This window comes from Zea mays, chromosome 5 (genome assembly GCF_902167145.1).
Source record: "Zea mays cultivar B73 chromosome 5, Zm-B73-REFERENCE-NAM-5.0, whole genome shotgun sequence".
NCBI lineage: Eukaryota > Viridiplantae > Streptophyta > Magnoliopsida > Poales > Poaceae > Zea > Zea mays.
The window spans coordinates 23,750,304-23,763,508 of NC_050100.1; the positions used below are offsets into that span (position 1 = coordinate 23,750,304).

At 43.1% G+C, this 13,205-nt stretch overlaps 1 protein-coding gene across 1 annotated transcript; it reads left to right on the forward strand.

Annotated features, from left to right (window-relative positions):
• The first annotated feature begins 4,021 nt into the window (after positions 1-4,021).
• Positions 4,022-9,433, forward strand: LOC103626108 (CDPK-related kinase 3). Its single transcript, XM_008646484.3, has 11 exons — positions 4,022-4,879; positions 6,309-6,439; positions 6,697-6,738; positions 6,819-6,927; positions 7,029-7,107; positions 7,264-7,560; positions 7,698-7,807; positions 8,176-8,286; positions 8,411-8,473; positions 8,574-8,741; positions 8,835-9,433. The coding sequence occupies exons 1-11, from the start codon at positions 4,241-4,243 to the stop codon at positions 8,973-8,975; spliced, it is 1,890 nt and encodes a 629-aa protein (XP_008644706.2). The 5' UTR covers positions 4,022-4,240; the 3' UTR covers positions 8,976-9,433.
• The last annotated feature ends 3,772 nt before the right edge of the window (positions 9,434-13,205 follow it).

Genomic DNA, 13,205 nt, shown 5'->3' on the forward strand with positions numbered 1-13,205 from the left:
TCACCAGTAAGGCTACTCTATATCGCTCAGTCTTTTATCAGCTTAGACGTAAAAGACATTCAGATTTCAGCGCGTGCGTTCTCAATTTCTTTCGATCTCAGCGCGTGCACATTTGATTGGTGTAGGGTTGGGATCGAGATGCCCACGATCAAGGTGCGGTCGGCAATAGTAGCTTCCCCACCGTCCTCAATTGCGTCGTCAACAGTCAACACGCCTGAGGTGCGCAGGCAAGATATGGTTGCAACGTCAAATATAACTGATTGCTCAATTTTTTATTCATTATTGTAGACTCAGAATATTCTTTGTTAACTGCCTTTTCATGTTTCAATATTTCTGAGACCTAATTCTTCACTGTTTCAGCTGACATTTGTGATAATAGATGAGTGGGTTGTGACTAGCATCTGTCGGTGATTCACATTGCATACGAGAATCTACTTAGGATCAAAGGTACTTTTTTATCAGCTGATCATCGCTTTGACTCCAACTCAAATGAGTAAGTTTTTGACACTCCAACTCATTACAAACGGTAATAAATCAATACCGCTCTTGCTAATATCTGTCAAACCAGTTGAAGTAGGCATTATATGTCTGTTTGACCAACACCATCAATATTGTGATAAATTTCTGTTTTGTTTATCTACTTTAGCTCAAGACTGTGACTAAATTTCAACGGATTAAGGTGGATAGCGTCAGATTTGAAGATGAAAAGCTTCAGGATACCTCGTATTGGGCGAACATTACCATTCCCATGGCACCGTTACCATTCCATGTTTCTAATGCACTGAGGGTCTGAGGCCACGCTTCTGTATGTGCCTACCGCCAAGACACCTTGAGCTACACATATGGTTTGTTATTATCTTGAAAGCGTAATTGTGCCAATACTATAATCTTAATATGCTTGCTTGATCTATATTTTTTCTGCCATCAAGAATGAGGCAATTGGATAAGGATATTTGTTAGCTTTCTGAGTATTGTCTGAGTCTTTAAGCATAGTAGTAAAATTTTTGGCACACCATTGTTTTAGTTATTATGATCTGAACAACCCGTTTTATATAGGGAGCTCGTGGCAAATGCATCCTCACAACAGGACGATGGAGCTCAAGGCGTGAAGTGGTGGCTCGCTCGGACTCGCGCTCCTCTGCAACAAGGCACTGTTCCCCATGAGGGTTCCCATTACCATTGTGCTCGCGTCGCCTGTCACTAGGGCTCTAAGCCATTAGAGGCTCGTCAATTTATGTAAATTTATGTTCCGCTGCAATGCACGGGCACATACTTATAAGATATTAAGATTGAAGATAATATATATATCGTTTGTTTTCATGTATTACCTAACCCTGTCTAGATGTACATAAGTTACCATGATATTATATGTCTCCGTTGCAACGCACGGGCACTCACCTAGTATAAATATAACCAGATCGAGAGATCGCCGGCACGCAAATAAAAACCAGCCGGAACTGACGTCGTGATTCAAGGCAAAATCGACAAAAGCGCCCATCAGATTATATTAGGGGCCGGTTATGGTTAGCAACAGCCAGCGGCCAATATATCTATCAGTTGCGGTCATCTCATCTCCTACTTTTTCTTCTGCGTGTGATGCAACGCGTACGTAGAAGAAAACTAAAGGCCCTACGTACGTACAGTACGTACGTACGTGCAGCGCCACGGAAGAGAGACTTGCGAGAGACGCTACTGCGGCGATCGAGGACCACCAGGCCTGTCCGCAGCCGAGCATGACAGTTTCAAGCGACCATAAATGCGCGGAACCCAAATCACAGCGCGGCATGGGGAATACTACTAAACGAGAACGTAAATTCCTGAAAAGAATATCCGTTGATCGGCCGTGGACGGATATCTAGAAATTAATTAATCGCTGTGGCCTCGCAGATTTGTATTACTGACGAATCAATGTTCTTAGAGATATGCAGGGGATGGGGTATACAGCACATGTATACCCTAGAGAAATACGTCGTAGTACTAGTATTTTGGAGTGGAACTAGAGCCGTTCGACACAAAATGGCACCGTACTCCGCGTAGGACGATGCACCGTACTTTAACGACAAGGCACGATAATGTATAGGAAATCTCTACTATATATAAACAACAGTTTTCACGTAATTAAATGTCTGCCCGCCCCCCTCCACATCTAAATGGTAAAAAACTAAAATTATACACAGATAAAGGATTGGAGCAAACAACCTAGCTCTAAAACTCATACTCACACTCATCTAGACAACAAAACACATATATCTTTTAGTTTATACTCTATATCCAAACTTAAATGAAAATCGTAAAAAAAAGCTAAAATTAAACCAACCTAGGTTACCCCGTTGGCATATCAAGTTTAGACCGGTAACCAAAGCCATGCCAAGTTCATCGTCATCTATCTTCACAAATCCTTTTGTCGTGGGTGGACGCTATGTGTTGGGTTATATGGTTTAGTAGAAACGATATTGGTGTTTGGATCATGTTCACTCAAAACCTATTTACAGGTACTTTACAGAGGGATTTATTGGTGCCGCTTTTCTGGGCACAACTGCAACAACATGAACTGGACAAGGCAATGGTGAATGATGTGTGCCGCACACTGGAGTCGGTGGTCATAGAGATCTTTGCCGGTTTCAGATGGCGGTTCACAAATCTTATCACTGTTTAATTTTTTGCGCTAGTTGTAGTTCTCATACTGCATGATGGTTGTGAGTCAGATTTCTTGTATGTAATAAGAGGTGCGGACCCTCTGTTGAGGTGAAGGTCGTTGATTCTTATTATATATCTAAAAAAAGATCAACACACAACATGCATAGATCCGAATTTGAATTGTGGTTGTTTCTTCCGTCTTTATTTTTACATCATAAACTTCACTAGTAGCTCTTCAGGGGCAACGACAAAATTGGTCCATGCACCGATGTAGACCGCTATACATTGTCAGGTTTAGTTTGAAAGAGATGGTGCCGCGTCCACGATATATAAAAACTCCATGGCCATCACTCTTGCTCCATGGCCATCACTCTTGCTTTTATGATCCAACTGGTTTTCGTGGTAATGCTATGAAGTTGATGCGAATCAATCACCTTAATGTAAAACTGGAAAGCCTATTACTACATACCCATTGGACGAATAATACACATAGAGGTATATTTGTGCGTAACTTCAATTAGTTTAGAGCATGATATAGAACAATATTGAGTTATTCTATGATTCATAAGACAACTATTAGATTCTATAGAGGAGCTACTGTCATCCACCAAAGGATGAATCTAGCTGAAAGTGTCATAAAATTTACCTACATTATCGATGCCACCTATGTTGGCGTATTCCCACGTGCTAGTGGCAGATCTAGGTTTGCTCGTCGTGGCGTTAGCGCATAACGGTCTATCCACAAAAAGGATAATGATTTGTCGGTATCAATCCGACAAAATAAAAGTTTGCTCGTCGTGGCATTAGCACGTAACGGTATGTCCACAAAAGAATAACGATTTGTCGGTATCGATCCGACAAAATACAAGGATGGTGACTTTCTTAAATCAAAATGCAAAGGTAAGTTATTAAAGCACACATTTTGATAAAAATGACAAACAATGGAATACCACCATCTATTACAAGACGAAACAAACAAACATCCACGCCATATATATTGTGCTATTATTAGGATTAAAGCTAGCAGACACTTGGAAATGTAGTCTATTTCTTTCAAATTTCAACGCCCGTAGGAGCGAGCATTTCCATATCTCAACCACGGGTCCACGGCCAAGTTCAAATTTCGACGGGATCGTGCCAAATACTCACCACAGAACACACGAAATGTTCAGGCCCTCGGACACCGCCATGTGGGCCGATTCCACTCAATTGAAAATGGCTCCACGCGTCATGCACTTCGACGGTTCGACGAGCCCCCTCGTCCCTTGTCTCCCGTCACGCGAGCCCCCCCGCACCCCCGGCCGCGCAGCCCACACGCGCAGGCGGCAGGCGCAGTCCGTCACCCTCAACGCGTCCAATGCGGGGTCTGCTGCTGCCGCAATTCATTTTTTCCCTCTTCAGTTCCCGTTTGGTTTCGTCACACCACCCTCCACTGCCTTCCTTCTCGTCGCCCCCTCGTCCACTGCATTAATACTGCCACTCCCCGCCCCCCGTTCCCCTCTCCTCGCACGCTTCCGGAGCTATAAATCTCGGCGCCCCCCGGCTACCGGACCCCGCATTCCCGTGCGCGAGCTCCGGTGATCGCCGGGACCGGCCGGCGGCCATGGGGCAGTGCTACGCGAGGAACGTGCACGGCGTCGACGCCGACGACGGCGGCGTGGGGGCGACCACCATCACGGTCTCGGCGGCGGGAGGGCCGGAGGATGCGGCGTCGGTAGGGGGAGGGGGAGGACGAGGAGGAGGGAGGCGGAGCGCGCGGCCGTCGCCGGCGGGGACGCCGCGCGGGGGCAGGGCCGGGGCCGGGGCGACGCCGGCGCGGTCGTCGGCGGCCGGCAGCCCCTGGGCGCCCGGGCTCCCCGATGGCATCGCGCCGTCGCCGGCGACCTCGGTGTCCACGCCGCGCCGATTCTTCCGCCGCCCGTTCCCGCCGCCGTCCCCGGCCAAGCACATCAAGGCGTCCCTCGCGCGCCGGCTCGGCCACCGGTCGCCGGCCTCCGCGTCGCAGGTGCCCATGCCGCCCGTCGAGGTCCCGATCCAGGAGCACGGGGCGGGAGGCGCCGGGGGTGGCGCTGGGCAGCGGGAGCTTGACAAGAGCTTCGGCTACGACCGCCAGTTCGCCGCCAAGTACGAGCTAGGGAAGGAGGTGGGCCGCGGCCATTTCGGACACACCTGCCTCGTGCGTGCCCGCAAGGGAGACATGAGAGGCCAGGTCCTGGCTGTCAAGGTCATCTCCAAAGCCAAGGTCTTGCTACTCGTGATCTCACACCACTCTTTTACTGAACGCGCGATCTTACCAGTTTCAATGGCCTCGGTTTCTCCAGCGGATCATGAACCAACTATGTGTGTGTTTGGGGGTGTAGAATTGCCGTCCTGTCTTGATCTTTTTAACTCTCGCTTAGTACACCATGGTTTGGTTGTTAGTTTCACAACAATAATCCAGTAACTCTGCATTGCCACTAGCACAGATGTTGCAATCATAAGTTCATCATTTGTTTCTTGGCTGCCTTGCACGGTGATCAGTTTTTTTTTTTTTTTTTTTTTTTTTGCCATGGTATTGGCATTTCCCCGCAGGGTTAGAAGTACATTGTAGAGATCCTGTTTCAGCAATGGCGCATTTAATGCTTTGCCTGTTTATATGATCTGAGTGTTCAGCTGTTCATCCATCTATCCCCTGTTCCTTGCTTTCTTGTTCTTTCTTTAAGCTATTATGGAATAGTAGCTTATGCAGTGTTAGATCAGTAGCTTGGCAGTGACTGAGTTCTTTGTGAGACCTCAGGGAACTCGTCAGTGGAGCTGGACTTCTGCAGCATCTCCATCATATTGTTGTTCACTGCCATGAGTTCTGTAGTCCCTTATGGCCTGTTTGTTTGGGATTATAATCTACTCAGATTATATAATCCAACTTATTTTGAACTAGCACTTAGTTCAAAATAAGTTAGATTATATAATCTAGGAGGATTATAATCCCAAACAAACACCCCCTTAGTCCATTCTGCATCATTTTGTTATATGATCATAAGTAGAAGAAAAGATAGCGAAAAGTGTAGGAAGTAAAGAAATGTCTCTTTTAGATTTTTTGGCGCCAAAGCTGAGAACATGTTGTTATTGGGAATTGCTTTCCACTGACATTATCCTGATTGTTGAACTGTTTAAATTTTGATCTCAGTTTTGCTTGGCATCTAAAATGTTTGTGAGCAAGTTGCCGAGAAAACCTAATATACTATAGGTGACACAACAAAATTCTACGTGCATGGCTGCATTGACGTTTTCATGCAATATTGTCGTTTTTGTGAGCGTTACGACAAAAATCAATTAATGACTATTTTGGTGTGCTGCAATTTTTGCTTGTGCTAGTGAAATTATTTGAGCAGGAGATGTATTTATTGAGTCCAATGTATTTCTTCCTTCTATATAGTTCTTTATTTGCATTGCATGCAATTTTATTACTTGTTACCACTACACACATACATGGTATATGCTTTTTGAGCGTAGAGCTAATAGATGCTCAAAGTTTTTTTTCCAATTAAGATTAAGGTTTCTCTTAGACAACCCATCAGTTAGCACTAGTTCACACTTCCTAGCTCAATGCACCAGGGGAAAAATATCTCTTGGCCTAGATTTCCTATTTTAATTTACAAAAGTCACCTCAATCCTTTGGTTTTCTCTTGCAGATGACAACAGCAATATCTATTGAGGATGTGCGCAGAGAGGTGAAAATTTTGAAGGCGTTATCTGGACATTCCAATCTTGTCAAGTTTTATGATGCTTGTGAGGATGCCCTTAATGTCTACATAATCATGGAGTATGTTTTCCCTCCTTGTCTTTGCATAATATTGATCTATGTAAAAAACTGTAAATGTTGCATGTGCTGTTTATCTTGAAACAGTATCTACCATAGTGCTCAAAATTCACATTGTCTACCTTAGGGTTGATGTTCTCTCTGAGCACATAACATTATATATGAAAGAACTTGCTCACTGTTACTACAGGCCTTTTCTTTCTAGTGAGATTAATAAAAAGTTACATGATAACTGATGTTTTTTCACCTCTACTGATCAGGCTTTGTGAAGGTGGAGAATTATTGGATAGGATCTTGTCCAGGTATTTCATTTTCTTGATAAACATTTTGCAAACACAACTACAAGGAGTAGCTTTGTTACAGTACTGCCTGCTTTTTGCAGAGGTGGAAGATACAATGAAGGGGATGCAAAAATTATTGTTGAACAGATATTAAAAGTAGTTGCCTTTTGCCATCTTCAGGGTGTTGTTCACCGTGATCTGAAGCCAGAGGTATGTGGACTCTGTTGAGTATAATGGAATGTGATCTGTCTTGTTGAAAATCCTGTAGTTTATTGCTCCTGATAAGTCTACCCTTGGATGTTTTTTAACAGAATTTCCTATTCAGCACGAGGGAAGAGCATTCTCCTATGAAGATAATTGATTTTGGTCTCTCAGATTTTATAAGACCAGGTATTACATACCTCCACACAAGGATCATCCATTCCTAATGGAGTTCTATTTTACAAATATGTTAGAAGTCCATTGACATAAAACGAAACATGATATGAGCTTCCTCTAAAAGATGTTTTAAAGCCTGATGCTCCTGATGCCTCCTCCCCCTCACAGATGAAAGGCTTAATGACATTGTTGGAAGTGCATACTACGTTGCTCCAGAAGTCTTGCATAGGTCATATAGCACAGAAGCAGACATGTGGAGTATTGGTGTTATCACTTATATATTGCTGTGTGGTAGCAGGCCATTCTGGGCACGAACTGAATCAGGTATTTTCCGCTCAGTGCTGAGAGCTGACCCCAATTTTGAAGACTCACCATGGCAATCAGTATCTCCTGAAGCCAAAGATTTTGTCAAAAGACTTCTTAACAAGGATTACAGAAAAAGAATGACTGCTGCACAGGCACTTTGTAAGTACACTCGCAGTCGCACTGACAATTACTTTTTTTTCACTTTGTAATGTCTGCATATCAACTGTATTTAACACTTTTTGAAATTTCATTTTCGAATGATAGAAGTTTTCTTATGTGTCATTTGCATGCTGCAGCTCACCCCTGGCTGCGAGATGAGCAACAACAAATACCTCTGGATATGCTAGTATTCAAGTTGGTTAAAGCATACCTTGTTTCTACGCCTCTCAAACGGGCGGCATTGAAGGTTGATATTTAGTTTCTCTGCCCATTTAACTATGGGACATGCTTCATATATGACCATTTTGTGTACAACTCAAGTATAGCCATGCATCTAAACCATTCAATGTGTCTAAGTCGTTGAATTGTGATGATTTAGAGAAATTAAAAGTTCTTCTAAATATTACTTAGATGTTACAGTACAGCTCTGTTTTTACATGGCTTGCATTTGAACTACACTGTCTTCTACCTTGCAAAACTAGAAATCCTGCCCCCCTGCTAGACTGGTTGTTGTTATACAACTACATGCGTTATTGATTGATGCCTCTCATCGCATTGGTCTTGCTGAAATCACATTACCCAATGTTAATTTTATTTTCTACGTTCATTTGACAGGCCTTGTCAAGAGCAATAACACAAGATGAGCTTATCTACATCCGGGCACAATATAACTTGTTAGAACCAAACAGTGCAGATGGTCGAATATGTATCGATAACTTCAGGATGGTAAGCGCTTATAAATAACAGCTTACAATTTGCTTGTTCGTATTCTATTCTTATACATGTATTATGATGCATTGAAATTCTTCCCATGAGCTCAATCTTTCCTTTCCTCCCTTTAAATATGCAGGCTCTTTTACAAAACTGTACTGATGCTATGAAAGAATCTAGAACACTTGAGATCTTGCACGCGGTACGAAACATGGACTAGTATATAGCCAACCTTATCTCCTCCCCTTTTGTACGTGTATACTAGTTCAGCGTTTCATTTTGCCTGTGTAACCCACCTTCAGCTGGAGCCGCTCGCATATAGGAGAATGGACTTTGAGGAGTTCCGCGCAGCTACAATAAGCCCTTACCAGCTTGAGGCTGTGCCTCGGTGGGAAGAAATCGCCAGTACTGCATTCGGGTACTTTGAGCAGGAAGGAAACCGTGCTATCACAATCGAGGAGCTAGCTCAGGTACGCGAAATATATATACACTAAACTGAGTGATGCAATAAACATTTGAGCTCACGTAGATGTTGATCAAGTTGTATCCCTTTTGCTATGCAGGAGATGAATCTTTCAGCGGCGGCGTATTCCGTCGTCCGTGACTGGATCAGACCATCTGACGGCAAGCTTAGCTTCCTAGGCTACACGAAGTTCTTGCATGGGTTGACGATGCGAAGTGGCAACGCAAGACGGCACCATTGACCCTCTTGCTGCCCCCGGTAATTACTTGAGTTGGTTCCATTGGTTTTGTTGATGTGGAGTTGGAGAGAGAGAGAGGGTGTTTTGTCTCTCTTCTTCTGTTGGCTTAGCTTCTTGTAGAATGCTTGTAGAGAGAAAGGGGGAAAAAAAGGAAACCAAAAGTGATAGCTCAAAATTGAGTTGTAGAAGAAAAGGTCATGTTTTGCTCGTTTGGTTCTGGTACATTGTACAGTTAGTCAGTCAGTTGGGCCATGCTACATGGTGCTATGGCCTATGGCCGAACTTGGTTGCTCTGTTGCTGGTCGCAACAGCCTACAGGAATGGTGCTGCGGTTCTGATGAAACTGTTGAGGCAGTGTAGTCGTCTTAATGCCTGTGATTGCGTTGTGGTTTGCCAGCATGTTACTGTCATATGGCAAAGCAAAGCTTATCTTAATGCAAAAGGGTGGAGCAGAAACGAAACTATCATGCATTGCTTTTCACGGACACTTGTCCGGCGCATTTTTTATGGTCTTGAGGACAAGTAACAAATGCTCTCAAGTACAAAAAAGGTGCTTAGCGAACGCACTGAACTCTTCGTTGAGTAAAGGGTCTTACCCGGGGTACTGGGAACAAACTTGAGAACTTTTGCTTTTGAGCCTGTAGGAGGGCTCTTCTCTGTATTTTCAGTAGGTCATCAGCCCATCACGCGCTAATGGATCGCAGCAACACTTGGGCTTGCACAAAGTCCTCTCTCTCTCTCTCTCTCTCTCTCTCTCTCTCTCTCTCTCTTTTTTCATCCTGTCATCTGGTGGCTGGGTTCCATGTGTCTATTCGGGTTTAACTTCTCGATTTAACATGGGTGCTCGTATTTTTTAAAGTATTCTATGATTTAAGAATGCTATACTTTAGTGGTAGATGACGTCATGACGACTCTGTAAATCTCAAGATCTGTCGACTCAGTCCTTTAAAGATGCTCATATAATGTTTGCGCGTCTGTGTTCATAGAGATAAATATAAGTACGTGTTGTTTTGGCAGTTCTAGAAAAAAAAATATCAATGGAGTTTAAGTTAACTCTTAAAACATCAACACCGTCACACAAACTACCTCTCTCAACTCATAAAACCATTTAAGTTACCTCTTTGCCTCGATTAGAAGTGCTTTCCAAGGTAGTTCCATCCTTATTTTTAATTAAAATCCTATAAACTAACCATAAAAATATCTCTAAGTTTCTATAAATTCGACTGGGACATAAAAATTCAAATAAAAATATTCTGAGCTTATGAGAATAATCTCCTGAAGCTTTCAGAATTTGGTTTTAGCTCTAGAAAAAAATGAAGAGAATATTCAAGAAACTAAAAACCATTTTTTAAACAGTTGAATCAATGAGTAAATGCATTTTGACAACTTTTCACAACAAAAGCACGACATGAAACTAGCACGAGTGCATTCAACATAATCTTTGTTGCATTCATGCTTTTTGTATCTTATGTTTTTATTGTATTTTTTTTAAATATGCTTAGACATATATTAAAATGTTAGATAAAATATGTTGACATATAGTGATGTAGAGCAGTAGAGACATAAAGTGCACTGCTCATATAATAAAGTATAAAATAGAAGATGAGATATGTAAACGGCTGGTGACAGCTAGAGACTGACGAAAGGGCGACGATCGAAGCTTGTCGTTCGACTGAGATTAGCGGAGGGGCGCTACAGAGCGATGAGGCACGGTGTAGTTCGAGGAAGTTGACGGGGTGAACGCGAGCAAAACGATGGGGGCAGGGTTCGCACTCTCCCATAAGGGCCGCGGGTCATGCGTTAACGCACTCCTAAGAAAAGAAAATAAGATTTTTTTTTGTGTATATTCCAGATGCAAACGCTCTCTTTTGCAACCCTTTACTTCCACTATTTAGAGACCCACAAAATCAGATCAAAATTGTTAACTTAACATTTTGATAATTTGTTTTTCTTTTATTTATATAGACCACTAGGTAGTGGATGTGAGGACCTGTAATAAAGTTTCTTTGCATCTCGGATGCAAATAATTTTTTCCACGAAAAATTAGGGGATCGGATACGGTGATGAAGGAACCAGTCTACTACGAGTCCCCTGTTTGCTTCAGATTAAAGCCAGTTATTCGAAAATCTACAATCTAGAGATAAAATACCGTAGAAGCAGTAGAAGCCTATGTTAGCAGAAACAACAGGAAAAACAAAGTACATCAACCAACAAATCATATAGCACGACACACATATTTACGTGAAAAACACTTCAATGCGAAAGGAAAACCCACGCGCACCAGTCAGACAAAACCTTCAGTATATGTGAAGTGTTTACAGAACTCCGTCCGTAGATGACGGCTTACAAGAGGAGTAAAAAGACGACACGCCATAAACCCTAATTAGGGTTACTAATATATATACCGGCGTGCAGGGCTGTAGGCCGATGGATCAGTTGATGTCGTTACGCTCCGGTCCAAGCCTTTCCGCGACGGTTCTCCACTCTGCTCCGCTCGCTAACGCAGCCTCATATACATAATTTGGATCACGCTACGGACCGAGCCAACTTGCCAACTCTCCATGGACGACCGTATCCGGCGAAGGATTCTTGTTCCGCTCCGGCGATGCTCGGTCAACTGGTGTATGTAATTCCCGTTCCACCTTCACATGGCGTGGATCTTTGACCAGCGCGAGGCACTGACAGCACCGGCCGGTAGTAGCAAATCGCTGCCCTTTGCGTTCTCAGGCGACGCTAGAATTTTCTATACGTGAATCGAGAAACAAAATAAAATATGTATGTGCGTATCAGTGGTCTGTGGAGAGAAGATCAGTTCAGTATTGCCAAATGGAGAGCAGTACATACAACCGGAACATACCATTTAAAAAAAACGAACGGGGACATATGCTATGAGCATTCATCATGCTTGCGTAGCTTCATTCCCATGGCCGTAAATATATTGAAGAAATTTTTTTCTAAGCCGGACACTATCTTTAGTCCACGTCAAATTAAAAGGTTATTTAAATGCACTAGAGCTAATAATAAATTTTTCTGGAATGTGTTCCTGATCTTTGCCTTGCTTATTTATATATGTTGGTACAACAGTTAATCAAACATAGTTACAATATACATGTGCTTGAGATATTGCAGAGCAGCTTTGATAATAAAATCAATTAAAGGCTAGATATATCAAGTGAGATGCGCACTGTCCTTGCAGTGGCCCCACATCAAATTGTGTATGTCTGTCTGATTCTCAAATGTGTTCTTGATCTTTACCTTTATTTATTATTTATATGTTGGTACCGTATATAAGTTGTTTAAATTTTGTCACAGGTTAATGTTTTTAAAATTTTAATCAAATTTATGAAAAATATAATACATATATGACACCAAGTTAGTCCCATTAATCTACCATAAGATGTAGCTTCATAGTCCGTTTAGTTGGCATCGTGGACAACTGTAACCCATAGAGTCAAACCCAACCGATGGTATAAACCAACCGGTCTTGAATATATACACTACCGGAATCGCAGGCTTTGCCGAGTGCCCGAAGCACTCGGCAAAGCCTTAAAAACAATCGGCAAAGGCTTTGCCGAGTGTCGCACTCGACAAATAAGGCTCGGCACACAGTGCATCGGCAAAGCCTTCTTTGCCGAGTACTTTTTCTCGGGCACTCGGCAAGAGCACTCGGCAAAGAAAAGCAGCCGTTACGGCGCCGGGTGACGGAGACGGTGGCTTTGCCGAGTGTCACCAGTGACACTCGGCAAAGGAGTTATCTTTGCCGAGTGTCTGCCCGGCAACACTCGGCAAAGGATCCATCTTTGCCGAGTGCCACCTGGGGCACTCGGTAAAGAACCCGTCAGGGAGGGTCCCCATGTCAGGTTCTTTGCCGAGTGCTAGGTCCGGCACTCGGCAAAGCGTGCTTCTTTGCCGAGTGTCAGAGACATTACACTCGGCAAAGAACCTATACCGGTGCCCAGGTCTTGGTTCTTTGCCGAGTGTTATGGCCTTGACACTCGGCAAAGCGCCTCTTTGCCGAGTGTTACACTCGGCAAAGTGACCAGTATGCACCTTTTTTATTTGTTTTTTTGTATTCCATCCACACAAACAAAATATATCACATATACATCACATATATACATCACAGATATCATCACAAACATAAATAGCCAACACAAACATAAATAGCCAACACAAACATAAATATCCATCACAAACATAAGTGTTCAACACAAGTATCAAACACAAACATAA

Excerpts from the sequence above, each read along its gene's own strand:
- LOC103626108 (XM_008646484.3), top strand. The coding sequence starts at position 4,241 with ATGGGGCAGTGCTACGCGAGGAACGTGCACGGCGTCGACGCCGACGAC. Across the intron at positions 6,928-7,028 it reads ACCGTGATCTGAAGCCAGAG|AATTTCCTATTCAGCACGAG; the intron begins GTATGTGGACTC and ends GTTTTTTAACAG. Across the intron at positions 7,108-7,263 it reads CTCAGATTTTATAAGACCAG|ATGAAAGGCTTAATGACATT; the intron begins GTATTACATACC and ends TCCCCCTCACAG.